Below are 18015 nucleotides of genomic sequence, written 5' to 3'. Positions count from 1 at the left end.
GCAACTATATGACTTCCTGTTGTGTTAACTTTGTTGGTTTATTTTACAGTCCTTTGTCTGTTGTATCACATTGCCTTTTTGCAAATACATCCCTAAGCGACAGTGGTTGAGAATTAACTCTGAAGCAAAACATGGTTACTGATAAACACTGAAGTGGGCTGTGTGTCAATCACACAGTAGCTATGGTTACTGACTTTTCCACAGTGGAAAAATTTGTGTTTTGATTCCCTTGGAGGAGTTTTAGCCATCGTCATTTCACAAAATCCAATTTACATCAAACTTTATAGAGCAGAAAGAAACAGGTGTAAAAGTCAACAACTTGTGATCAGAAACGTTAGAATTTAAAAAAAAATCTTCTTTTTTTTTTTAGATATTGGATCTATACATGACATGTTTCTGAATTATCTTTTTGTGAAGTGTCTTTCAAACTCTTTGAAAATTGGTTTAATTTACAGGTTAAAGTGGTTAATTTGCATTGTTGTAAAGTTTACAGTATTGTGATATGCTGGATGGTGCAGAGCAGGCTGTGGTGTGCACGGTCACTGGGAAGTTAAGAATGTCAAGGGTGGCCGACATTAAATTAAATTTAAGGGGATGATGCTGTTTAGATTCATTCACTAAATTTGACCTTATATACTAGCTTTATTGTGTCTAGGGGTTTGCTCATATCTTTCTATATTTAACTGCCTAAATCCACAAAGACCAGTAAGCAACTGGTCCTATTCTGGACACAGTAAACTCTACTGGAGCTAACCACAGGAATTCTTACGTTACGTATTTCTAAGTTATTCCGTCGCTGAAGTACTACAGCTGAGGGTTACCCCACCTTTGAAATCGCACGTTAACTCTCGATGTAACACAACATAACAAAAAGGAAAGAGGCAGTATATTGTGGTGCTATTCAGGAATAGCACAAATTAGTTACCAATTAAATTTTTCAAGGACGCAGATTAAATTAGCAAAATAAAAATCTCCACAAACAGAACTGCGGCTGAACTGAAATTTGAAAAATTCTATAGAAATAGAAAGGCATCTGTTCCATTGCCAAACCCTAGTTTTTTACATGATGTTGCACTGGTTGGCAGTGTTTCTTGGAGGTTTCTGGTCCTCACTGGGTGAAATTGGTTGCAAAGAACTGGTTGGGAAATAGACATTTTTCCTAGCAACAGGTAGTTGACAGGATGTCACTGACTAATCTGTAGGCCTGCATGACTGGGATATTAGCAATCATTTTCCCAGCGACTGCCACTAACCTCCAACCATTTGCAATCAACTGAGGACTGCTCATTTCCCCCCTTCATGATGGGTTGTTTGCTGAGGGGTTCACTTGATCCCACATTATTAATTGTCATCAAGTTAAAATCTTGTGGTTAGTGGTCACGTGTCTTCAAAAGCTCGGTAATACCTACTTATTGTTAAACTCAGATTTAAAGAAACTTTGTTGCATCAGCAGATGATAATAAAGCCAACTTCTGTCAACTGACACATGTATCATTCTGCGCAATAAATCTCAAAAGCAAAACACTTTTCTGTTTGGAAAAGAGCTTTAATAAAATCACCATGCAGTTTTTGACTGATGTCCTGTTGAATCAGCTGTGATACTCAGTCTGTAATAAACGGTGGCTAAAACTGCTGACTGGATTTTTAAAGATTTATTGAGACTGAATTTGTTTTAGCTTCTACATTTATGTTGACCAGTGCAAGTTTCTGCTACTGTAACAGCACTTTTCATTTATTATTTTTGCAAAAGTCTTACTTTAGTTTATCCTCAATAGTTTTGCGATAAGTTGAATGTAAAAACAACTTTAAATTAATTTAGAGTGGTATGCATCAAACCCCTAGTATCACCAATATGCAGTCAGAATCAAATCACTTCAAACTTCAGTATTCATGCAAGTCATAGACTGGAGTTAATGTTAGTATGTACACTCAAAATTCCAAAAGTAAGTCAAACATAAAAAACAGATCAGTCTAGTGAGAACAAATGAGTACATCCTCAAATTAATCACACAGGGCCTTCAAATATGGTGTCAGTTATTAGACTCTTCTTAGAGAGTAATAAGTCTTATTTTAACCTCAGACATCCAGGGTTTGGTGTTCCCCAGTTAATTTAAATCAATAATTCTGCAAATCATCTAAAAAAAATCTTGTAGCTAAATTTAGCTAAATTTAAAAAAATAAATAGCTGCCAAATTGTCCATAATGGGTTGTCTCAGCAAATTATGCAAGTCTCCAAAGACCCCAAGCTTTCATCAGAGGATCTGCGGTGAACTCTTTGTGTTGTAAACAGTGCAAAAACTTGACCTGCATAACAGGAATGCCCAAAACAGCAAAGCTGTATTTTTATAGTTAACATAAAGGCAAAGACCAAGGCTACTAAGGCACATCTAACATAGCCATGATAACAGTACGTGTGTGGATATATTATGGTTATGGGAATGCTTTGCTGCCTCTGGGACCTGGCAATTTGCAGTCATACAACTATGAAGTGAGAATGAAATTTAAAATATGCTTTAAGATAACCTTGAGTTGAAATCTTTCAACAGGACAGTGATGAGCATGCTGGAAAATCCACCAAAAATTGAGTTTAAAATGTTCATTGAAACATTTCAAATAAATAAAACATTTTGCATACATGTAAAGGTACCATGTTATTATTATTATGTGAGATTTAAGTCATTAAGATAACGAACTATAATTATATAAATGTTCTAATTATGCAAAAATGACTAAATCAAAATTTTGTTTTGTTATATTAGCTTCAGAGGCCTAAGTTACACTTTTTTTAACAGAATTGTTAAATTTGTGCAGAAAAAAAACTTTTTGCCCAAATGTCTATTGGATGCATTTGTGGATACATTTATGTTTTCATATTACTGTAAATATTAATTCCTGTGGATGCAGACAAACACTAACTAATCTGCCTTTTAGTTGCTAAAGTCCTGTCTCAGTCCTTTTTTTTATCTAAGAAAAACTCACTGGGCACTTTGCAGCCTTGTCTTTCTTTAAATTCATACAATATCATGAAGGACACTTCCATCAGGCAGCAACCCAGGATGACCAGTCTTCTATTACTGTGCTGGGGATAAAGTGGCTTATTCACAGACCTTCACACATGACTTATGGTATCAGAAAAAAATGGTTCCAAACAAAAGAGCCAAGCAACGGAAATTTAGTCCTTTGAGCTGACAGAGAATTTGTCAAGAAGTAAATGTGTGCTTTACTTCCATCGGAGTGGAGGTTAGGCCTGTTAGCTGGAATAAGCTAGACCTGGTCCTGGTTCATTCTTGTAATGCGATCATTGAACACATTTCTCAGTCGTCTCTGCCAGGCTGACTGCCCATCCAAACGAAGCCTCTTGGCTGAGGATCCATCTCCTTCCTCATCTCTATCCAGTGATACCGCGTAGCATCGCATGTTTGGTGACCTGCCCGTTTTGATCATGTTGTTGATCTCACGCAGAAGCTGTGAACAAAAGGAAAATAATATTCTACTGTGTGCGAGCAAAGTCAACCATTTTTATTCACTAAATCATTTCCAAAATAGGAATGTAAAATGTATTCAGCCTAGATTGTACCCCAACACACAAAATTTTTTAAGACGATCATGTGAAAACAAAAACACTATATCCACACACCTCTGGAGGACTTGAGTTGAAGTAGTAGCAGAGCCCAGTTCTGTGAGGGGAAGGGGTTTCTGTGTTGTATGGTGAAATGGAGATGGACGGGCTGTTGGACAGCTGATAACAGCGAGGAGATGCTTTCCACTGTCGAGGGTATGGAGACAAAGGAGGGGTGTCTCGCTGGACAAGAAATGAAGTGTAAGCATTACATGGAAAATAAACATTTCCCATTTTTACTGAGTTCTTAGTTTTGTGACGTCAGCTCAGAAAAAAGAAAAAATGTTCACTTACTAATGAGGTTTGAGCAAACTGTTTGGCAAAATGCTGCATCTTTGTCGTGTAGACCTGGTTGTAAAAATGGATGAGATTGCCCCGTTCCTCCTGCCCAGGTCTTGGATAATGTGTTGATGGTGTGTTGGGGGTTAGGATAGTGCTGCTGTGCTTTCCGGTATCTATAATCAACAATATAATAAAAAGTTACTTATCACTGTGGAATTACTCTGGGATAATGGATATAATGCAGGTAAAATGTTGTAAGTGAATCATTTGGTAACTTGATGGGTGTCATTTTTCTTGTGCAATGAGGCATTGCTATGAGTTCTACCTCTGTATAGTACTTTATTTGGATCTAACACAACACATGCTGCATTCGTTTTCTTTAACTCTACCACCACCAGTGCCACTGTTTCCGAGCCACATAGCCAGCTAACAATACATGCGCATTTCTTTGCCCACAGTGGATTGCAAGCATGTGAGCATGCATTACACATATAAAGCTACGATGGCAGTGAGGGCAATGTGTAGTCCCATTTTCAATACTTATTGGGACGCATTATGTACATTACTGTAATTACAAGGCTATTTTGTAAGTGTGTTTTTTAAAACAGGTGTTCCATAATATTTAAAATATATGACTTTTTTATTTAAAAGCTTTCTTACTGATTTTTTTAATGGTAGAATTTTCCTCCATCCTTTCTGAAATCAGCACGTTTTTGCAGACCTGCAGATAGAAACGGTAAATGCTGAAACAAGTGCTTTGAGTTGTTACTGTCAACCTGCTAACCTCCTTGCAAGACTGAAATGCTCATGTAAAGCAGGTATAATGATATTGTCACAGTTATTTAAAAAATGTACCTGTTAACATTAAAACATTTGATGATAAACACAAAACAGAATGTCGCTAAAACTGATGGAATCTTGGAATAAGTGGGCCCAGCTGATACACGTTTCAACCTGTATCGCTATATTTTGTTAATTCACAGCTGTATACTAAAGACAGCAAAAAATAAAAACCAAAATAAAAGAAACTTACACTTTTGTTGGCACGTGGCTGTGACTTGTAGCATTTCATTATCTGTTTGAAGGGTATCTCCATCTTGGTAATCTGTAAAGGCAAATGCCACCACTTAACTGCTGAGTATGTGTTTTCCAATGAAGTCCATGCATTACCAACATGGATTCTTTTTAGGATTACAAATACAGTTTTCCTTTAATTTCATGTCAGTGAAAAGCGATAAAAACTTTTTCAGCTGTCAAGTGCCCTCACAACAGTCTTTAATTTTATTTAAACACCAAGTAGTTCTTTTCCATAAAACTGTAAATCTGTAAACCTCCCTGAAGGTTTTACTTCTCCGTGGTCAGGGTGGACTCAATTTGGGGCAGGTGTCCAACATCAGAGGTCTAAGAAGTCTGGCCATTCTGATTTACTGTGGCTTTGATTTACTGCACCGTCTCTCTGTTTGCTGTTCTCCCTACCTACATCTTGCTGGTACTGCATTAGTCATCATCTGCAAAATGCTGGTATATCTTAGCCCACCCTGAACATTTAAATGTATTCCTCACTCCCTAAGAATTGTTTAAAGTTTATTATTCATCTTCTCTGAGACAACCACTTGCATTTTCCAGTTGCATTGTCTTGCATTATTTTAGCAGATTCTGGTGGGTTTTAATAGTATCTTTTAAAACCCACCTTTGCTATGATGTAGATAGCACACATGAGCAGTTGGTCCAGGTGACGGTCTTCCATTAGACAAGAGCAGTGGACCAAGGAATACTCAAAGCAGGTCCAGATCTTTAATCGCAGCTCATCAGATATTTCCAGCGTGGAACACAGCTCCCTCAGACGCTTGGCCATCAAGCTGTAAACCTGAGATAAAGACAGACATGACCACACTAAACATGCCATATAACAACAATGGCAACTGGACGCATGATATAGAACTGACCTTCCGAGCAAACAGATGGAGGGAGCTGCATCTCTCTTGTCTGTTTATAGCTGATGGGGAACACTGCTGCTCTGTCCTGGCTGAGTGGTTCATCCCCAAACTGACATCTACTGGCAAAAATAGTTTACCACTCAATCTATAGTAATAGTGTAAACAGTTTGCAGGGAATGGTTTTATTTAAAATGAGTCTTTAGTGCACTGTGTTAATACCTCTCGGCACACCTGGATCCGTTTGCATTGGACCTTCAAGCCTATTTGGATGCATTACCTACATTTGACACAAGGCAAAACTCTCATTAAAACCCGAACTGCTCAAAGAAAAATTTAATTGCTTTGGATATGTTATAAAATTTCCAAATATTGATCATTTATGATGTCAGGCAAAGAGTATTTGTGTTATTCCAAACCTGCTGGCAGGTGGGCATATGGCCCTCGTTGGGTGTGATTTCATCCCACAGTGGTGAGTCGCTGATCCAAGCCAAGTTCTCCAAAACCTTTTCTTCCACTTGGATGAGGTGTGTGACCACATAGTGAGGCAAGCCTGACCCAACCCGCCAAACAGGCTCAATCACCTGTGAGAACAAAGAAAAACAAAAGAGGGAGCATTCAAATCACAGACTAAATGTTACTGTATCACTAAGTGTACAGTATATGGCAAAAACAAAGTACCTTCCAAAAGTGGTATGGTTCCAGTTTGAGGATCTGAAGGAGCAGCGGGAAGTCACATGGTAAGCTGTTTGAGGTTACAGCGATCTCCAAGCAACAGGCCACCAGACAGCGCTGGAAAAGATCATGCTCCAAGATGCCCTGCATCAAACACACCTGTTTTACATGCATTACAAGCACCAGCTGCTTTACTTCAAAGATGACTCAAAATAAATAAAATACATAAGTTATGAGATCACAGGTGCTGTGAGACATTTATCTGTGACTGCTCAGTTAATATGGTCAAAGCTCAGTTCCATCTTTGGCCACCAGATGGCGTGCACTTACTGAGATGTCACTGAAGCCCAGCCTTTTCCTCTCTTGACTGATCAGGCTCTCCAAGATTCTGTGATACCAAACCCCTGCCTCGTAGCAGCACTTTGCTGCCAACTCTGTGAACAATATTAGATAGATTATTTTTTGGCACGTATCAACAACACGGCCTTTATTCCAGAATTTCACACCTGCTATCAAAAGACAGCCTGCTCTCTAATCATAAGAATTTCGGCTATCAACCAGATACACGCTGAAGGCCACATTCCACTGTAAAATCATCACTGTACCTTTGGTCTTCTCATTTCCCTCGTCATCCCTGTAATGCTGTAGAAACATTTGCAGCATGCATTTCAGTCTTGTTTCAATCGCCTCAGTCGAATCTCTGGAGCAAGCCCTGAATCCAAGGCATCGTCACAGAAATTTGAGCAGCACAAAAGGAAATGGAAAATGTAATTCAACAATATTCTGCCATTGGCATAAAGTGGAGGTGTAAGTTCTAAACTGTAAATGAAATGCCACACGTGTGTTTTTTAAAGCTCTTGCTTACAACAGTAGAAACTATATTAAAGAATTCCCAGTACAGAAACTTTATCAGCTCTGTGTGCTTACACATTATTGATCTTGACCACACCCTCAGTGCCTTTTAGCAAAACACCAGATGTTAACTACACTATGTAGCTGTTAAATTGATCTAGCCACATTTGTACAGTGTGTGAGGCAGACTGATGAAAGATCTGAGGCGCGTTGTGCTTTATTGCAGCTATTAGTGCTGCGAGTATCAGTATCAGGTTGACATACACACAGCCTACACAGATAAACACTGTGTGAGTCAGTAATGCTTTGTAACTGCAGGGCTAACCTCAACATTGCGATCAGACAGTCACTAGGGCCAAACCTTGGCTTTCCCACAATCCCCTGTGGCACAGTTGCCATGGTGACCTCCTCACTCACACAGGATGAGAGTTAGAGCAGGAATCAAATGGACACCTAAACATGGAGTGAAAAAAATACACATTTTGTTTACAAACTAGAGGTAACTTTGCATGAATCATAATTGAAAATATTAGCTTGTACGAGGACCTGAGGCATAGGCAGACTAAGCAGCTGCTTATCACACACCAGATAACTGCATCATCATCAGTGTCAACTAATCATTTTCATTCTAAATGGCTCAACGTGGTTCTCTATTGGACGGTGTGCTGGCAGACCATAGCGAGCTGCAGTGAGTGTGTTTTGCCACAGGGAGGCAGTGTCCAACATTTGTGGTACAATCAATGTGTGTGCGACTCTTGCTTGCGCTGTTGTTGGTCTGTGCAAGTCACGATGTTACAACATACAAAGTACTGAAGGAAAACCAAGTGTTAGAAATATTCAAAAGCGTCCACTGCAGACCCTTGTCTGCTTCAATTCTGTATTTTTGAGCTTTGATGAATTTTGGCACTTTTACTGTTCCACTTTCACCCCCATTCTTTTCCAGTTGGCTTGTCCACCAATCAGCAATCACCTTACATCCAGTTGAGCTACTTACTATTTTAGAGGATCATGTTTGCATAGGTTAAAAACCCCTCACTGTAGGCAAATAACTAGAAAAATACACGCAACCTTTTGACAACGACTAACCTAAAAGCAACTGAACGGGGCTGTGGCTCAGGTGGTAGAGTGGGTCCGCTACTAATTGGAATTCCAGGGAGGGCTGTCCGGTGTTGTGCGCATGCGCAGAAACAACGGGTAGGATGGTTTGCCAGGTAGGATGGATTCCCAGAACACCGGCTCCTCCTGGTCATGTGTCGAAGTATCCTTGAGAAAGATACTGAATCCCAACTTTCATCTGTTGGAGTGAGTTTGTGAGAATGTTAGATAAAAGTACGTAGGAACACATAAAAGCACTGCATGATTTTGTGTGACTGGATGAATTAGACTTTTAGTAGAAAGTGTTTTGAATGTTCAAATTAGTAAACGGTACTAAATAAGTACCAGTCCACTTACAGCTACACTGCTATAAAGCTAGCTGTTTGTTAATGGACTGCAACAATTGTGTCTCAAAAAAAATAAAATAAAACCACACTTTTAAGCCTGTTAATGGACAAATGGAGAATATATAGTTAATACTGACTGGTGATGGATTTTACTGGGAAGGGTGCCCAAAAGCCAGCTTATTTACAGAAACGTCAAACTATGGTCTTACACCTGGAGTTTTATATTTGCTGCTGCCTTTCTTGTTATGGATGCATTAGATGGCCTGGTGGTCTTGTTGACAGCACCACTTTCCCACTCTGTTCATTTGCCTTTAGTGACTCACTCATGTGTACTTCCTGCTCTGAGGCAGCTGTGAATAGTCACTTTTGTTCCTGTGCACCTCACATACTGAAAACCTAAGAAAAACATCTCAAACTCAGTTTCCCTGTGCAGGGCAACTGTCAATTTGGCAAGTCGTGTAACAACAAGAATATTTTAGATGCCAGAGAAGACTCATGAGGAAATAATAAGTTAAATACTGAACCATCCTTGGGTCACGTGAATAATAATGGTGGATAATGTTGACTGTTAATCTCTAAAAAGTGTGTTTCAAAGCATGGTTCGATCTGCTGAGAATTGAATACTCCGTCCCCTCGCGGTAAAGTCCCCTCTTCTTTTTACAGTCTCTTTGTGTGCTACCACCAGCCTGAACGAGACTCTGTTCCTCTAACCATTCTCACATGTGCTGTTTATTACTGCCTGTGCTGAGTCAGTCTACAATGACTGCGGATGACACTGTAGGTGGATAAGAAGCAGTTTTGCTCAAAAATGTGCCATAAGGTTTTCAGAGTAGAGCACGTCACACTCAACATTACTATTGTGATTTCCTAATATTTCCTTTCATGTGGCTATACTTTCCCCCCCACTAACAAGACAAAATCAGAACCAGAATTAGTTTAATTCTGACCTTTTGCTTAATCTCCAACATAAGGACATTTCTATATACTTTTGTGATCATTGCAGCTTAATGGATGCCTTTTGATTCTCTGTGTTCCAGATTTGCTCACAACTTACTGTTCGTGTTGGTTGAAGCAGCAGCTGTCTGATGCGTTTTCCATGTGGTGAGGTAAAATGGCAAGAAAAACTCTCATCGTGCACTCCAAATTTTAGTCCAAATGCTGATATCAGTCCAATGGCATCTTAAAACATCAAGTTGTGTCTCATTCTGACGGACTTCCAGCTGCTGCATCTCAGAAGAGACAAACAGGAAGTTGGAAGCATCAATATGCATGCAGCTTCTCATAAATATGAATCACACCCTATCTTGTTATCTTTAGCAGGAAGATCCTGGAAGCACGGTGTCGATTTAAAAACACCACAGATGTGTTTTCTGCATGTTTGTTTGCTGTTTTAATTTTGCTAAAAGCTGGCACAATATCTAAATCACACCCATTTCCTGTTTCCTCTGGACTGGACTCCACTCAAGTCAACTCACATGCAACTCATGCTAAGTGAAAATAGGCCTACTTTCACTTTCTAACATGTGCTAGTCCCTTAAAGAGAATTAAGCTAAACATTGCCTTTATCTTGGTTTATAATCAGACTTTGTTATTCAGTGCAAAGCCTGCTGAAAAATAGCTATATAGATGGTTAATGTGTGCAGAGGATTCTTTTATTCTGCAGCTTTTGGGAACACTGAAGCAGATCGTGTAACTGTTGCATTTTACTCCAAATAGTCAGCTGACTTCCAGTGCAGTTTATTATCTCTGTGGAACTTTCAACGTAGCTCAAGAAAACAAAACTCATAAACCAGGATCAAAGTCACTCACCAGTGTCAGTGGCTCTTCTGGGATGGTGTTAGGTCAAACTGACAGACTTCTGCTCTTAAAAATCTCTCCTGTGTGTTTGTCTAGTAGCAGCAGAGCAATGCAGCATGATTCAGTGCAGCCAACCTGCTGCTCTGCAGGGTGAGGAAGTTCAGCCCATTGGCCTCTCACATTAGACAAGCCTCAACTTGTCATCTGGTCTGGTTGCTAAGATAAGTGCCAAACAGCAGTAGAAGCAGTTAAACAGGTCACTGAGCACCACCCTGAGGAGAAAAGAAGGACTTGCAGTGAAGAAAGGCCCTCTGCTGCAAGAGTTTGGTATGTAGCCTTGTTCATTTCCAACATTGCTGGAACAATATGGGCACTAGAGTTCTGTGTCTACTAACGTTTATGCAGTGTTTATGTGCAAATGGATCCATTAAATAAGCAGTAAATTGAATATTTAAAAAAAAAAAAATCACAAGGCAATATGTAATTGTTTTTTTAAGAAAATACTTGGGAGTGAAATAAATTATCAAGCCTCATCTAGAATATTAACAACAAAACTATGTTTTTCCTACTGCATTATTTCAGTCACACATACTTACCTGTTGTGTCTTTGCTCTACGGCCTAACAGTTTGGGTGCTCGCTGCTTCGTCATTGTGTATTACTGTGAGCTAGTGCCCTGCTGCAGTATGTGTGTAACTAAACTAATGTTGAGGCTACACAAATATATATACACACACACACACACACACACACACACACACACACACACACACACACACACACACACACACACGTATTTTTGCATGTGTTGTGATGCTGAACAAAAATTTGATATATACCTGTACAATTTTTTTAAAGGATTCAAGACAAAGCAGTCAACTCCTTGATATAACTGAATTCTTCAAAAAGTCCCTGGGACAAAGTAAAAGGCACACTTAATTGATAGTCAGAAGAATATGTTTAATAAAAATAATTAAACCTCAATTTCCTCTATAGAACTTCATAGAAAGTAATCCAATAAATTACAAATGACTTTTAAGACGTGTTTTCCTGCACTACATTAAGAATTATTTTGACTACACAGACCACAACTTGCAAATATATCAACTGTCCAATGAGAAAGAAAGAAAAAAAAAAAGAAAAGAAAGAAAAAGACACAAACTGACCAGGGTGACATTTAGGATACTATCAAGCTTGAAATAAAAATACAAACCCCATGATGGTAGTTTTGTCATCTCAGTGATTACATGTATGAAAACCTCCCTGTACAGCAGTAGTGTGTTTTGTCGTTCCTCTTGCATATTGGTCATTGTTTTCTTGTGTCTGTGTTTAATGCAGATTCAGCACAGCCTCTTTAGCAGCAAGCAGTGCTTTCAAGGTCTGTATACAATATAACCTCTACAAAAAGAAGGAAAAAAAGGAAGGAAAGCAATGAAAGCGAGAAGTCCCATCTTGTGTCTACATTTATCTCTTAACGAGGATTAACACAGTCATCAATCCATCGCTGCGGGGCAACAAAAAGTAGCAAAAGTCATCAGTCAGTCACCTACAGCAGATGTAGCAGTGGCTGGGTGTTTGCATAAGGGCACTACAAGTTTAAAGAGCGTAGAGGTGCAGATATACAAAATGACAGTGGCATGTTTAAGTTCATTGCTCAGACATAGAAAAATACCGTACTGTTAGTAATAATAATTAAAAAAGAAAAAATGCAATTGCATTGCAAGCAAACCCATGACGAGGTCTATATATAACAGGCATACAAGAAAACCACATTAAAGCAACATTAGAAATCAGGCATGTCTTCAGTCTTTGTTCATGTCTGAACCCACGGAGAAAAATGCTACAGCTACACTTAAGAACTAAACAGGTTTTTCAGCGGGCTGTCACCCTCAGCCCAAACAGAAACCTCACCTCGGAAATAATTTGTGTATCTAACAGTCCACTGTGTAACAGCAGTCCTAGAGCAAGCACTGTTGTGCTGAGAGAGACTTACAAAAAGGTACTTCGGTTCGAGTGAACTCCAGTGTTTGTGTGTATATCCTGGTTACAGGTTTAAAATGGACATGTGCACGGATGCTGAGCAAAACACACAAGCATGGATAGTGAGCGTAGATGTGAGCGGTGAATGAAAGAGAGTGAGGTACAGGATAAGGGCACTTCTACATCTATCTGAAGCTCTGTTCGTCAGAAAACAGAGTTGAGGGTGAAGTGAAATAAATCAAGACAGCGCTGAAAACTCCCAGCAACAAAAGCTATTATTGAGCCCTTCCTGAAGCTAACCCGTGTGGCACTGCGTAAAATTTAATACTTAGACAATGACAGTGATACTACAATCTTAGCCAGGAACTGAACTAACTTGTGCTTGTGCCCCATGGGCTTTGTAGGAACACAGGTTGCCATGCAATGCGTATCATCAAGCACTTGAATCCTCCAAATTTCCAAAGAGAAATTTTTGACGGTATTAAAAAAACAAAACGACAAAAAAACCAAAAAAAACAACAGCAATGCGGTTTTTTACGTCTCATAGCCTGTCAGCCCCCACACCACCACCTAACATACAGCCTGGTGAGTTATGGATGCGGCGAGAGGAGCAGCTCAGGAAGCAAAACACAGAGGAAGGTTTCATTTAAAATAAAATCAAAAAAGGCCTCTGACACACATTCCAGCAGAGATGAGAACATTGTGTACATTGACAGATCACACACACACCCATGCACATGTACATTTGCACAGTGAAGCCAATCCATTTAGCAAAGTTGAGGTAAGATTCAGTCAAATACATCGGGGTTGTAGAAATAATATCCATCAACACTACAAAGACCAAACAACTCCGTCAAGACCGCCAAGGGTCAAAGGGCAGTTTTTTGGCACACAGTAGAAGGTTTTTCTCTGTTACCGCAGCTCAAGGAGCTTTTAGTTATAATTAAGAGATGTGCAGGTGAATGTGAATGCCTACTGTTGGTGGCTAAAGTGCGCCTTGAACATGCTGTGGCATGTTTGTAAGGTGATGGTGAATATTAAAATGTAAAGTCAGACAGTAGAGAAATGAATTATGTTTAACTTCTTCTTTTTTTTTGAAAGACAGATTTAAGCTTGTGTACGTCTGGAAAAATAATAATTTTACCATTTTTCCAAGTCCTTACTAAGGAAGGAATCATTTCCTACCTGGACAAGGAGAAGTGATAAATAACCTCTTCAAGATGATATGAAGGTATTTGACAGGTTTGTGAGAGTTGTGCACTCGGGTGGAACATGGCAGACAGAGAATCTACAGCTTCAGTGACATTCATTAGCTGCCCAAGTTATTGCTGACATATCCAACGTATGATCTGCAAAGCATAAGTGTCAACGAACCTGTAAAAGTACTATTTACAAGAGAACCCAAAGTGTTTGTCAAGTGTCATTCCCCACACCCCTGACAATCAAAATATATTAATAGTACAGCTCAAAGAGCGTGTTGATGTAGTTTTACTTCTTTTAATAAAATTAATCCTGACATAATTACAATAATGCCTTTTTTGTTGCAATAATTGCATGGTACAAGTTCAGAGTTCAGAAATCTACTAAAGTCTGACATGCAAAATGTCTCAAAACAAGACTGTACCTTGTGAACAAACATTGACATTTTATTTCAGTTTCTTTAGGTCAGTTTTTCCTATTTTTTTATTTCTTTTTTAAAGGTTTTTGTAGTCTTTATTACAGAACATTGTAGTTAGTTCTTGTATTTACATGTAAAGAAATCACAACAGAAGTGCTGGAAAATCCATATATATATGTGAATATATGTATACATTTCTAGGCAATACATAAATAAATTTATATTTATATATTTGTAGGATCAGTCCTCATCACTTGAGTCTGAATCGTCTGAGGATGAGGAAGAGCTCCCAGACTCTGATGAAGAAGACTCTGCTTTCCCTGAACCTTCAGGACCACTGTTATCCTTTTGTTCTATGGATTCATCCTCTTCCTCCTCCTCCCCCTCATCCAAAGCGTCTTCCAAAAGCTCGTCTTCCTCCTCTCCATCCTTGTCTCCCTCTGGCTGCTCTGTCTCCTGATGTGATGACTGGGAAACTGAAGGTAGAGGAGGAGCAGTTGGAAGGGTGGGGTCACTGTTTGAGCTCTGTGGCTGTGTGGTGGACACAGGAAGGTTAAGGCCTGGAGTGAGAAGCGTCCCTGGGTAAAGCATACTGGAGAGTAACAAGGGGTTAAGAGACAGTGGCTGACTGGAGGCTGCAGAGGCAGCTGAAGCACTTTGTGTGGCGGAGGAAGAGGAAGCAGAGCTGGAAGTGGAGGAAGGAGTCGTGTTTGAGCCCTCTGTCCTTTCTCCTTTGGTGTCTGAGGTGTGAGAGGGGGCTTTAGAGGCAGTTGGCTCTCCTGTCCCACCGCTGGTTATTCCCTTTGTTTTCTCTTCAGAGCCTCCTGCAGCTTCCTGAGCAGGCTTCCCAAGCAAGCTGCCCATACTGAGGAGGTTTGGCAGTCCAGCCATACCAGACAGCATCATGGGAAACATGGCAGCCAAGTTACTTGCAGCCAGGTTACTAGCATCAGACGGCAGCCCCATCAGGCCTGCAGTGAGCTGCAGGGACTGTAAATTCTGGAGGTTTTGCTGGAAGGCCTGCAGACTCGTGAGGTCCATTCCAGAGAGGAGGCCGTTTGCCAGCAGTGGGTTCAAACCTAGTGCCGAGGCTGCCGGGTTAGGTGGTGCTCCTGCCGCTGCAGCTGCAGCTGCCGCTGCCTTGGCCAAAGGATTCTTAGGTCGCCGTCCACGCCGACTTACCTCCTCTGGAACAATGGGTCCAGTCAGGATCCTGTCAAACATGCTCTCTGGGAGGTAACCCTGGAAAAGATGGAACGATGTTGGTAGGGTTCCCCAATACAAGCAAATAGTCAGGTAGTGACAGTGACAACAGTTCACTGTTACTTAATTAGGCTCATTGAGATAAAACTAATGTTGTCCTAAGAGAAGAAGAACAGCACATATTTGAACATATGCATTAAGGTTAGTCAGGCCAGTTTTACTACTATCTGCACTCAATAACATGAATGGGGTGAATTTAAAAACCATTTTGATGGCACCAAACTGCCGTCTCTAAAATGATCAGAAACAGGTTAAAACCTTCATGACAGTAGAACTTACGCCTGTTTAAATTTTATAAGGTATAAATTTTATAATATGTGAGGGAAGTGTTACTCTGTAACTTACCGACTGTTTAACAACATCGGCCCATTCAGGCGGGACTCCATACTCTGGGTTTTCCTGAAGGAATCGGCATAGGTCCTTCAGCGGAGGAGCAAAGGCTCCACCAATCTTCAAGAAAGAATACAGACAACATAAACCCAAGTGCACATCACTGTTATAATGTACACACTGTCAAAATGATTATTAACAAATTAAAAGCCATCTTTGTATTTGTATGGCTGGTTATGACTTAAACACCACCAACACACCTTGCGTGCGTTTCTCCTGTTGATGATCTGGACCCTTTCTTCTCCCGTCAAGCTGTTCACATCAATCTTGTTGGGGTTTCTACAGCGGTGCCTTTTCTGCTTTGGCCGGCCATCCTGGAAGTGGAACTGCATTTGCATCTTATTTACCCCCTAAACATGAAATGTAACGACAGTTAGTTACATAGAATGTCTAACTACAAGAAGTTTTCTGCTCATACTGGTTCCTCTGTTTTTTTAATTAAATATGTACTAAATAAAATAATGTTTCTAAATATCTATTATTTTAGTTAATCAGGAATTGTCTCTTTTCAACAGACAAGAAGAATTTGAAGCCCTTGGAACACTTACACAGATAAAAGCTCCTGTGTCTGCCACAAAGCCAGGGTTTTCTTTTAGCCACTGCTCCAGTTCTTTCCTCCTGGGGGCATCATCCCCAGCCAGCCGGGTGCCATCTTTCAGGTTGATAACCGGGACCCTGCTCTCAGTGTCTGCAGGGACCTGACTGGGGTTCTGACTGTAGCTTGGTGCAGGGCCTGGAGTCATGCCCACCTGGCCAATACCCCCCCACCCTGGAGGTACCTGAAAGCATATGAGCATGTCATTATATACTGTATACTTTGCAGAACAGCCATTAAAAAAAAAAAAAAAAATCAGAAGAGCACTTTTAACAAATATAATTGGTTCCAAAAATAAAATAAAAAAAAATCAGGAAACTGCCATTTGTGATTGTTTTCTGATTTCTAGCATAACATACTTACTAAGAAGTATGCTCAGCTAACAGAACAACTGCTTACCTGATCGGGAACTGTTGGGACTCTACTCTTGTTCATGAAGAGCAGGTCCATTCCCTCAACGTTCTTCCTCCTCCCTCTCCTCCTTTTAACCACTGGCTGGCCATCTATTACTCCATTTGGCCTCATCTGACCAGTAAGACCTGTAGGAACTGGAGGAGAAACAGCCTGTTAGCAGTGAACTACTGTGTCAGAAAAAGGGCTAACTCTAAATCTTTTCTTAAATTGGAGCCACATTCATATTTTGGTGTCAGGACTTTGACTTTTTCTTACATTTAAGAATATTATGAACAGACCAGATGATTTTCTTACAGAATTAAGATATTTAATAAAGAAAATGTCTGTATTGAGTACGCAAAGCCAATGCAACAGTCCAGACTGTTTTTCTCTGATCCTTTGCTACCATCTTGTGGTGCTAAAGAAAAACAGCATTGTCCATTTCAGCACACTGTGCACGAACAGATGCTCAGATCTTTGCTCTATTTACATTCAGATATATTTTAGACAGCACACATCATCAGGCAATACATTTCTATAGTGCAATGTATTCCCTTTTTGGATAACACCAACTGTTTAACTGCACACAACTAAAGCCTACTCAAATATGAATGGTCAACACTACTTGGACTACAAACAGAGAACTTCTGCTGCCTAAAGTCTTTCCTGTTGCCTAGAGATTTGCGTATTCATACGCCAAATCTGTTGAGGAAGATTATTTTTAAAGAAACATACCCGTCTGGAAGCTGGACTGAGGTTTGGTGATGTCAGCAAGTCCTGTATCTGAGGCACTCTGGAGCTCATGAAGCCGAGCCAGGTACTGCTGCTGGGCCTGGGGACCTTCCTCAGACTCCAGGGCCCTCTTCAGAGGTAGACCCTGTTTCTGGAAGGTCAACTTCAGACCTCCCTCCTGTTATACAGACAACAGTGTAAGACAAGTCTAGGAAAATGACTGTCGGGGAAATGTACAGATTTATAAACAAAGAAAAGCTTTAGACTTTATTTGTTGAGTCTGTCTGAGACTTTCCTGAATGATCACATTCTTTTTGTCTTGTGATTTAAGGATGACTAGGACTGCTGTTCTCATTGCTCTCTCTTAATGGAAATGCTTACTTGAGATCTTTGTTAATTCATCTTGTAAAAAGTTTCTCACAAAATAAAAACAAATCTTGTTCAG

At 40.0% G+C, this 18015-nt stretch overlaps 2 protein-coding genes across 9 annotated transcripts in view; both read right to left on the bottom strand.

Moving 5' to 3' along the window:
• Nucleotides 1-3129: 3129 nt before the first annotated feature.
• On the bottom strand, nt 3130-10753 carry LOC113025678 (retinoblastoma-like protein 2). 4 transcript variants are annotated; one of them, XM_026173744.2, is made up of 16 exons: nt 10614-10753; nt 9859-10027; nt 8449-8656; nt 7688-7815; nt 7116-7222; nt 6841-6944; nt 6517-6654; nt 6255-6419; nt 6058-6115; nt 5848-5957; nt 5592-5768; nt 4935-5006; nt 4562-4622; nt 3914-4074; nt 3638-3802; nt 3130-3465 (listed from the first exon to the last, which is right to left on the bottom strand). In XM_026173744.2, exons 4-16 carry the CDS (start codon nt 7759-7761, stop codon nt 3265-3267), a joined length of 1593 nt encoding a protein of 530 aa, XP_026029529.2. In that variant the 5' UTR covers nt 7762-7815; nt 8449-8656; nt 9859-10027; nt 10614-10753; the 3' UTR covers nt 3130-3264. The 4 variants fall into 4 exon arrangements, with proteins under 4 accessions (XP_026029529.2, XP_080156091.1, XP_026029500.2 ...); XM_080299965.1 differs by having other exon boundaries at nt 5848-5954; XM_026173715.2 differs by lacking the exons at nt 9859-10027; nt 10614-10753 and having other exon boundaries at nt 6517-6669; nt 8449-8588.
• Nucleotides 10754-14060: 3307 nt separating this feature from the next.
• Nucleotides 14061-18015, bottom strand: part of chd9 (chromodomain helicase DNA binding protein 9) — a 71585-nt gene continuing 67630 nt past the window's right edge. For all 5 annotated transcript variants that reach the window (XM_026173640.2, XM_080299964.1, XM_026173647.2 and 2 more), the window contains 6 exons: nt 17574-17748; nt 16845-16993; nt 16399-16629; nt 16051-16200; nt 15806-15910; nt 14061-15439 (listed from right to left, as the gene is read on the bottom strand). In XM_026173640.2, the coding sequence (XP_026029425.2) occupies nt 14438-15439; nt 15806-15910; nt 16051-16200; nt 16399-16629; nt 16845-16993; nt 17574-17748 (1812 nt within the window). In that variant the 3' untranslated portion in view covers nt 14061-14437. The remainder of the gene's footprint in view (nt 15440-15805; nt 15911-16050; nt 16201-16398; nt 16630-16844; nt 16994-17573; nt 17749-18015) is intronic.

Source organism: Astatotilapia calliptera, chromosome 1 (genome assembly GCF_964374335.1).
Source record: "Astatotilapia calliptera chromosome 1, fAstCal68.1, whole genome shotgun sequence".
NCBI lineage: Eukaryota > Metazoa > Chordata > Actinopteri > Cichliformes > Cichlidae > Astatotilapia > Astatotilapia calliptera.
The sequence above is the reverse complement of the archived record's forward strand: the minus strand, read 5'-3'. Positions and strand labels throughout refer to the sequence as shown.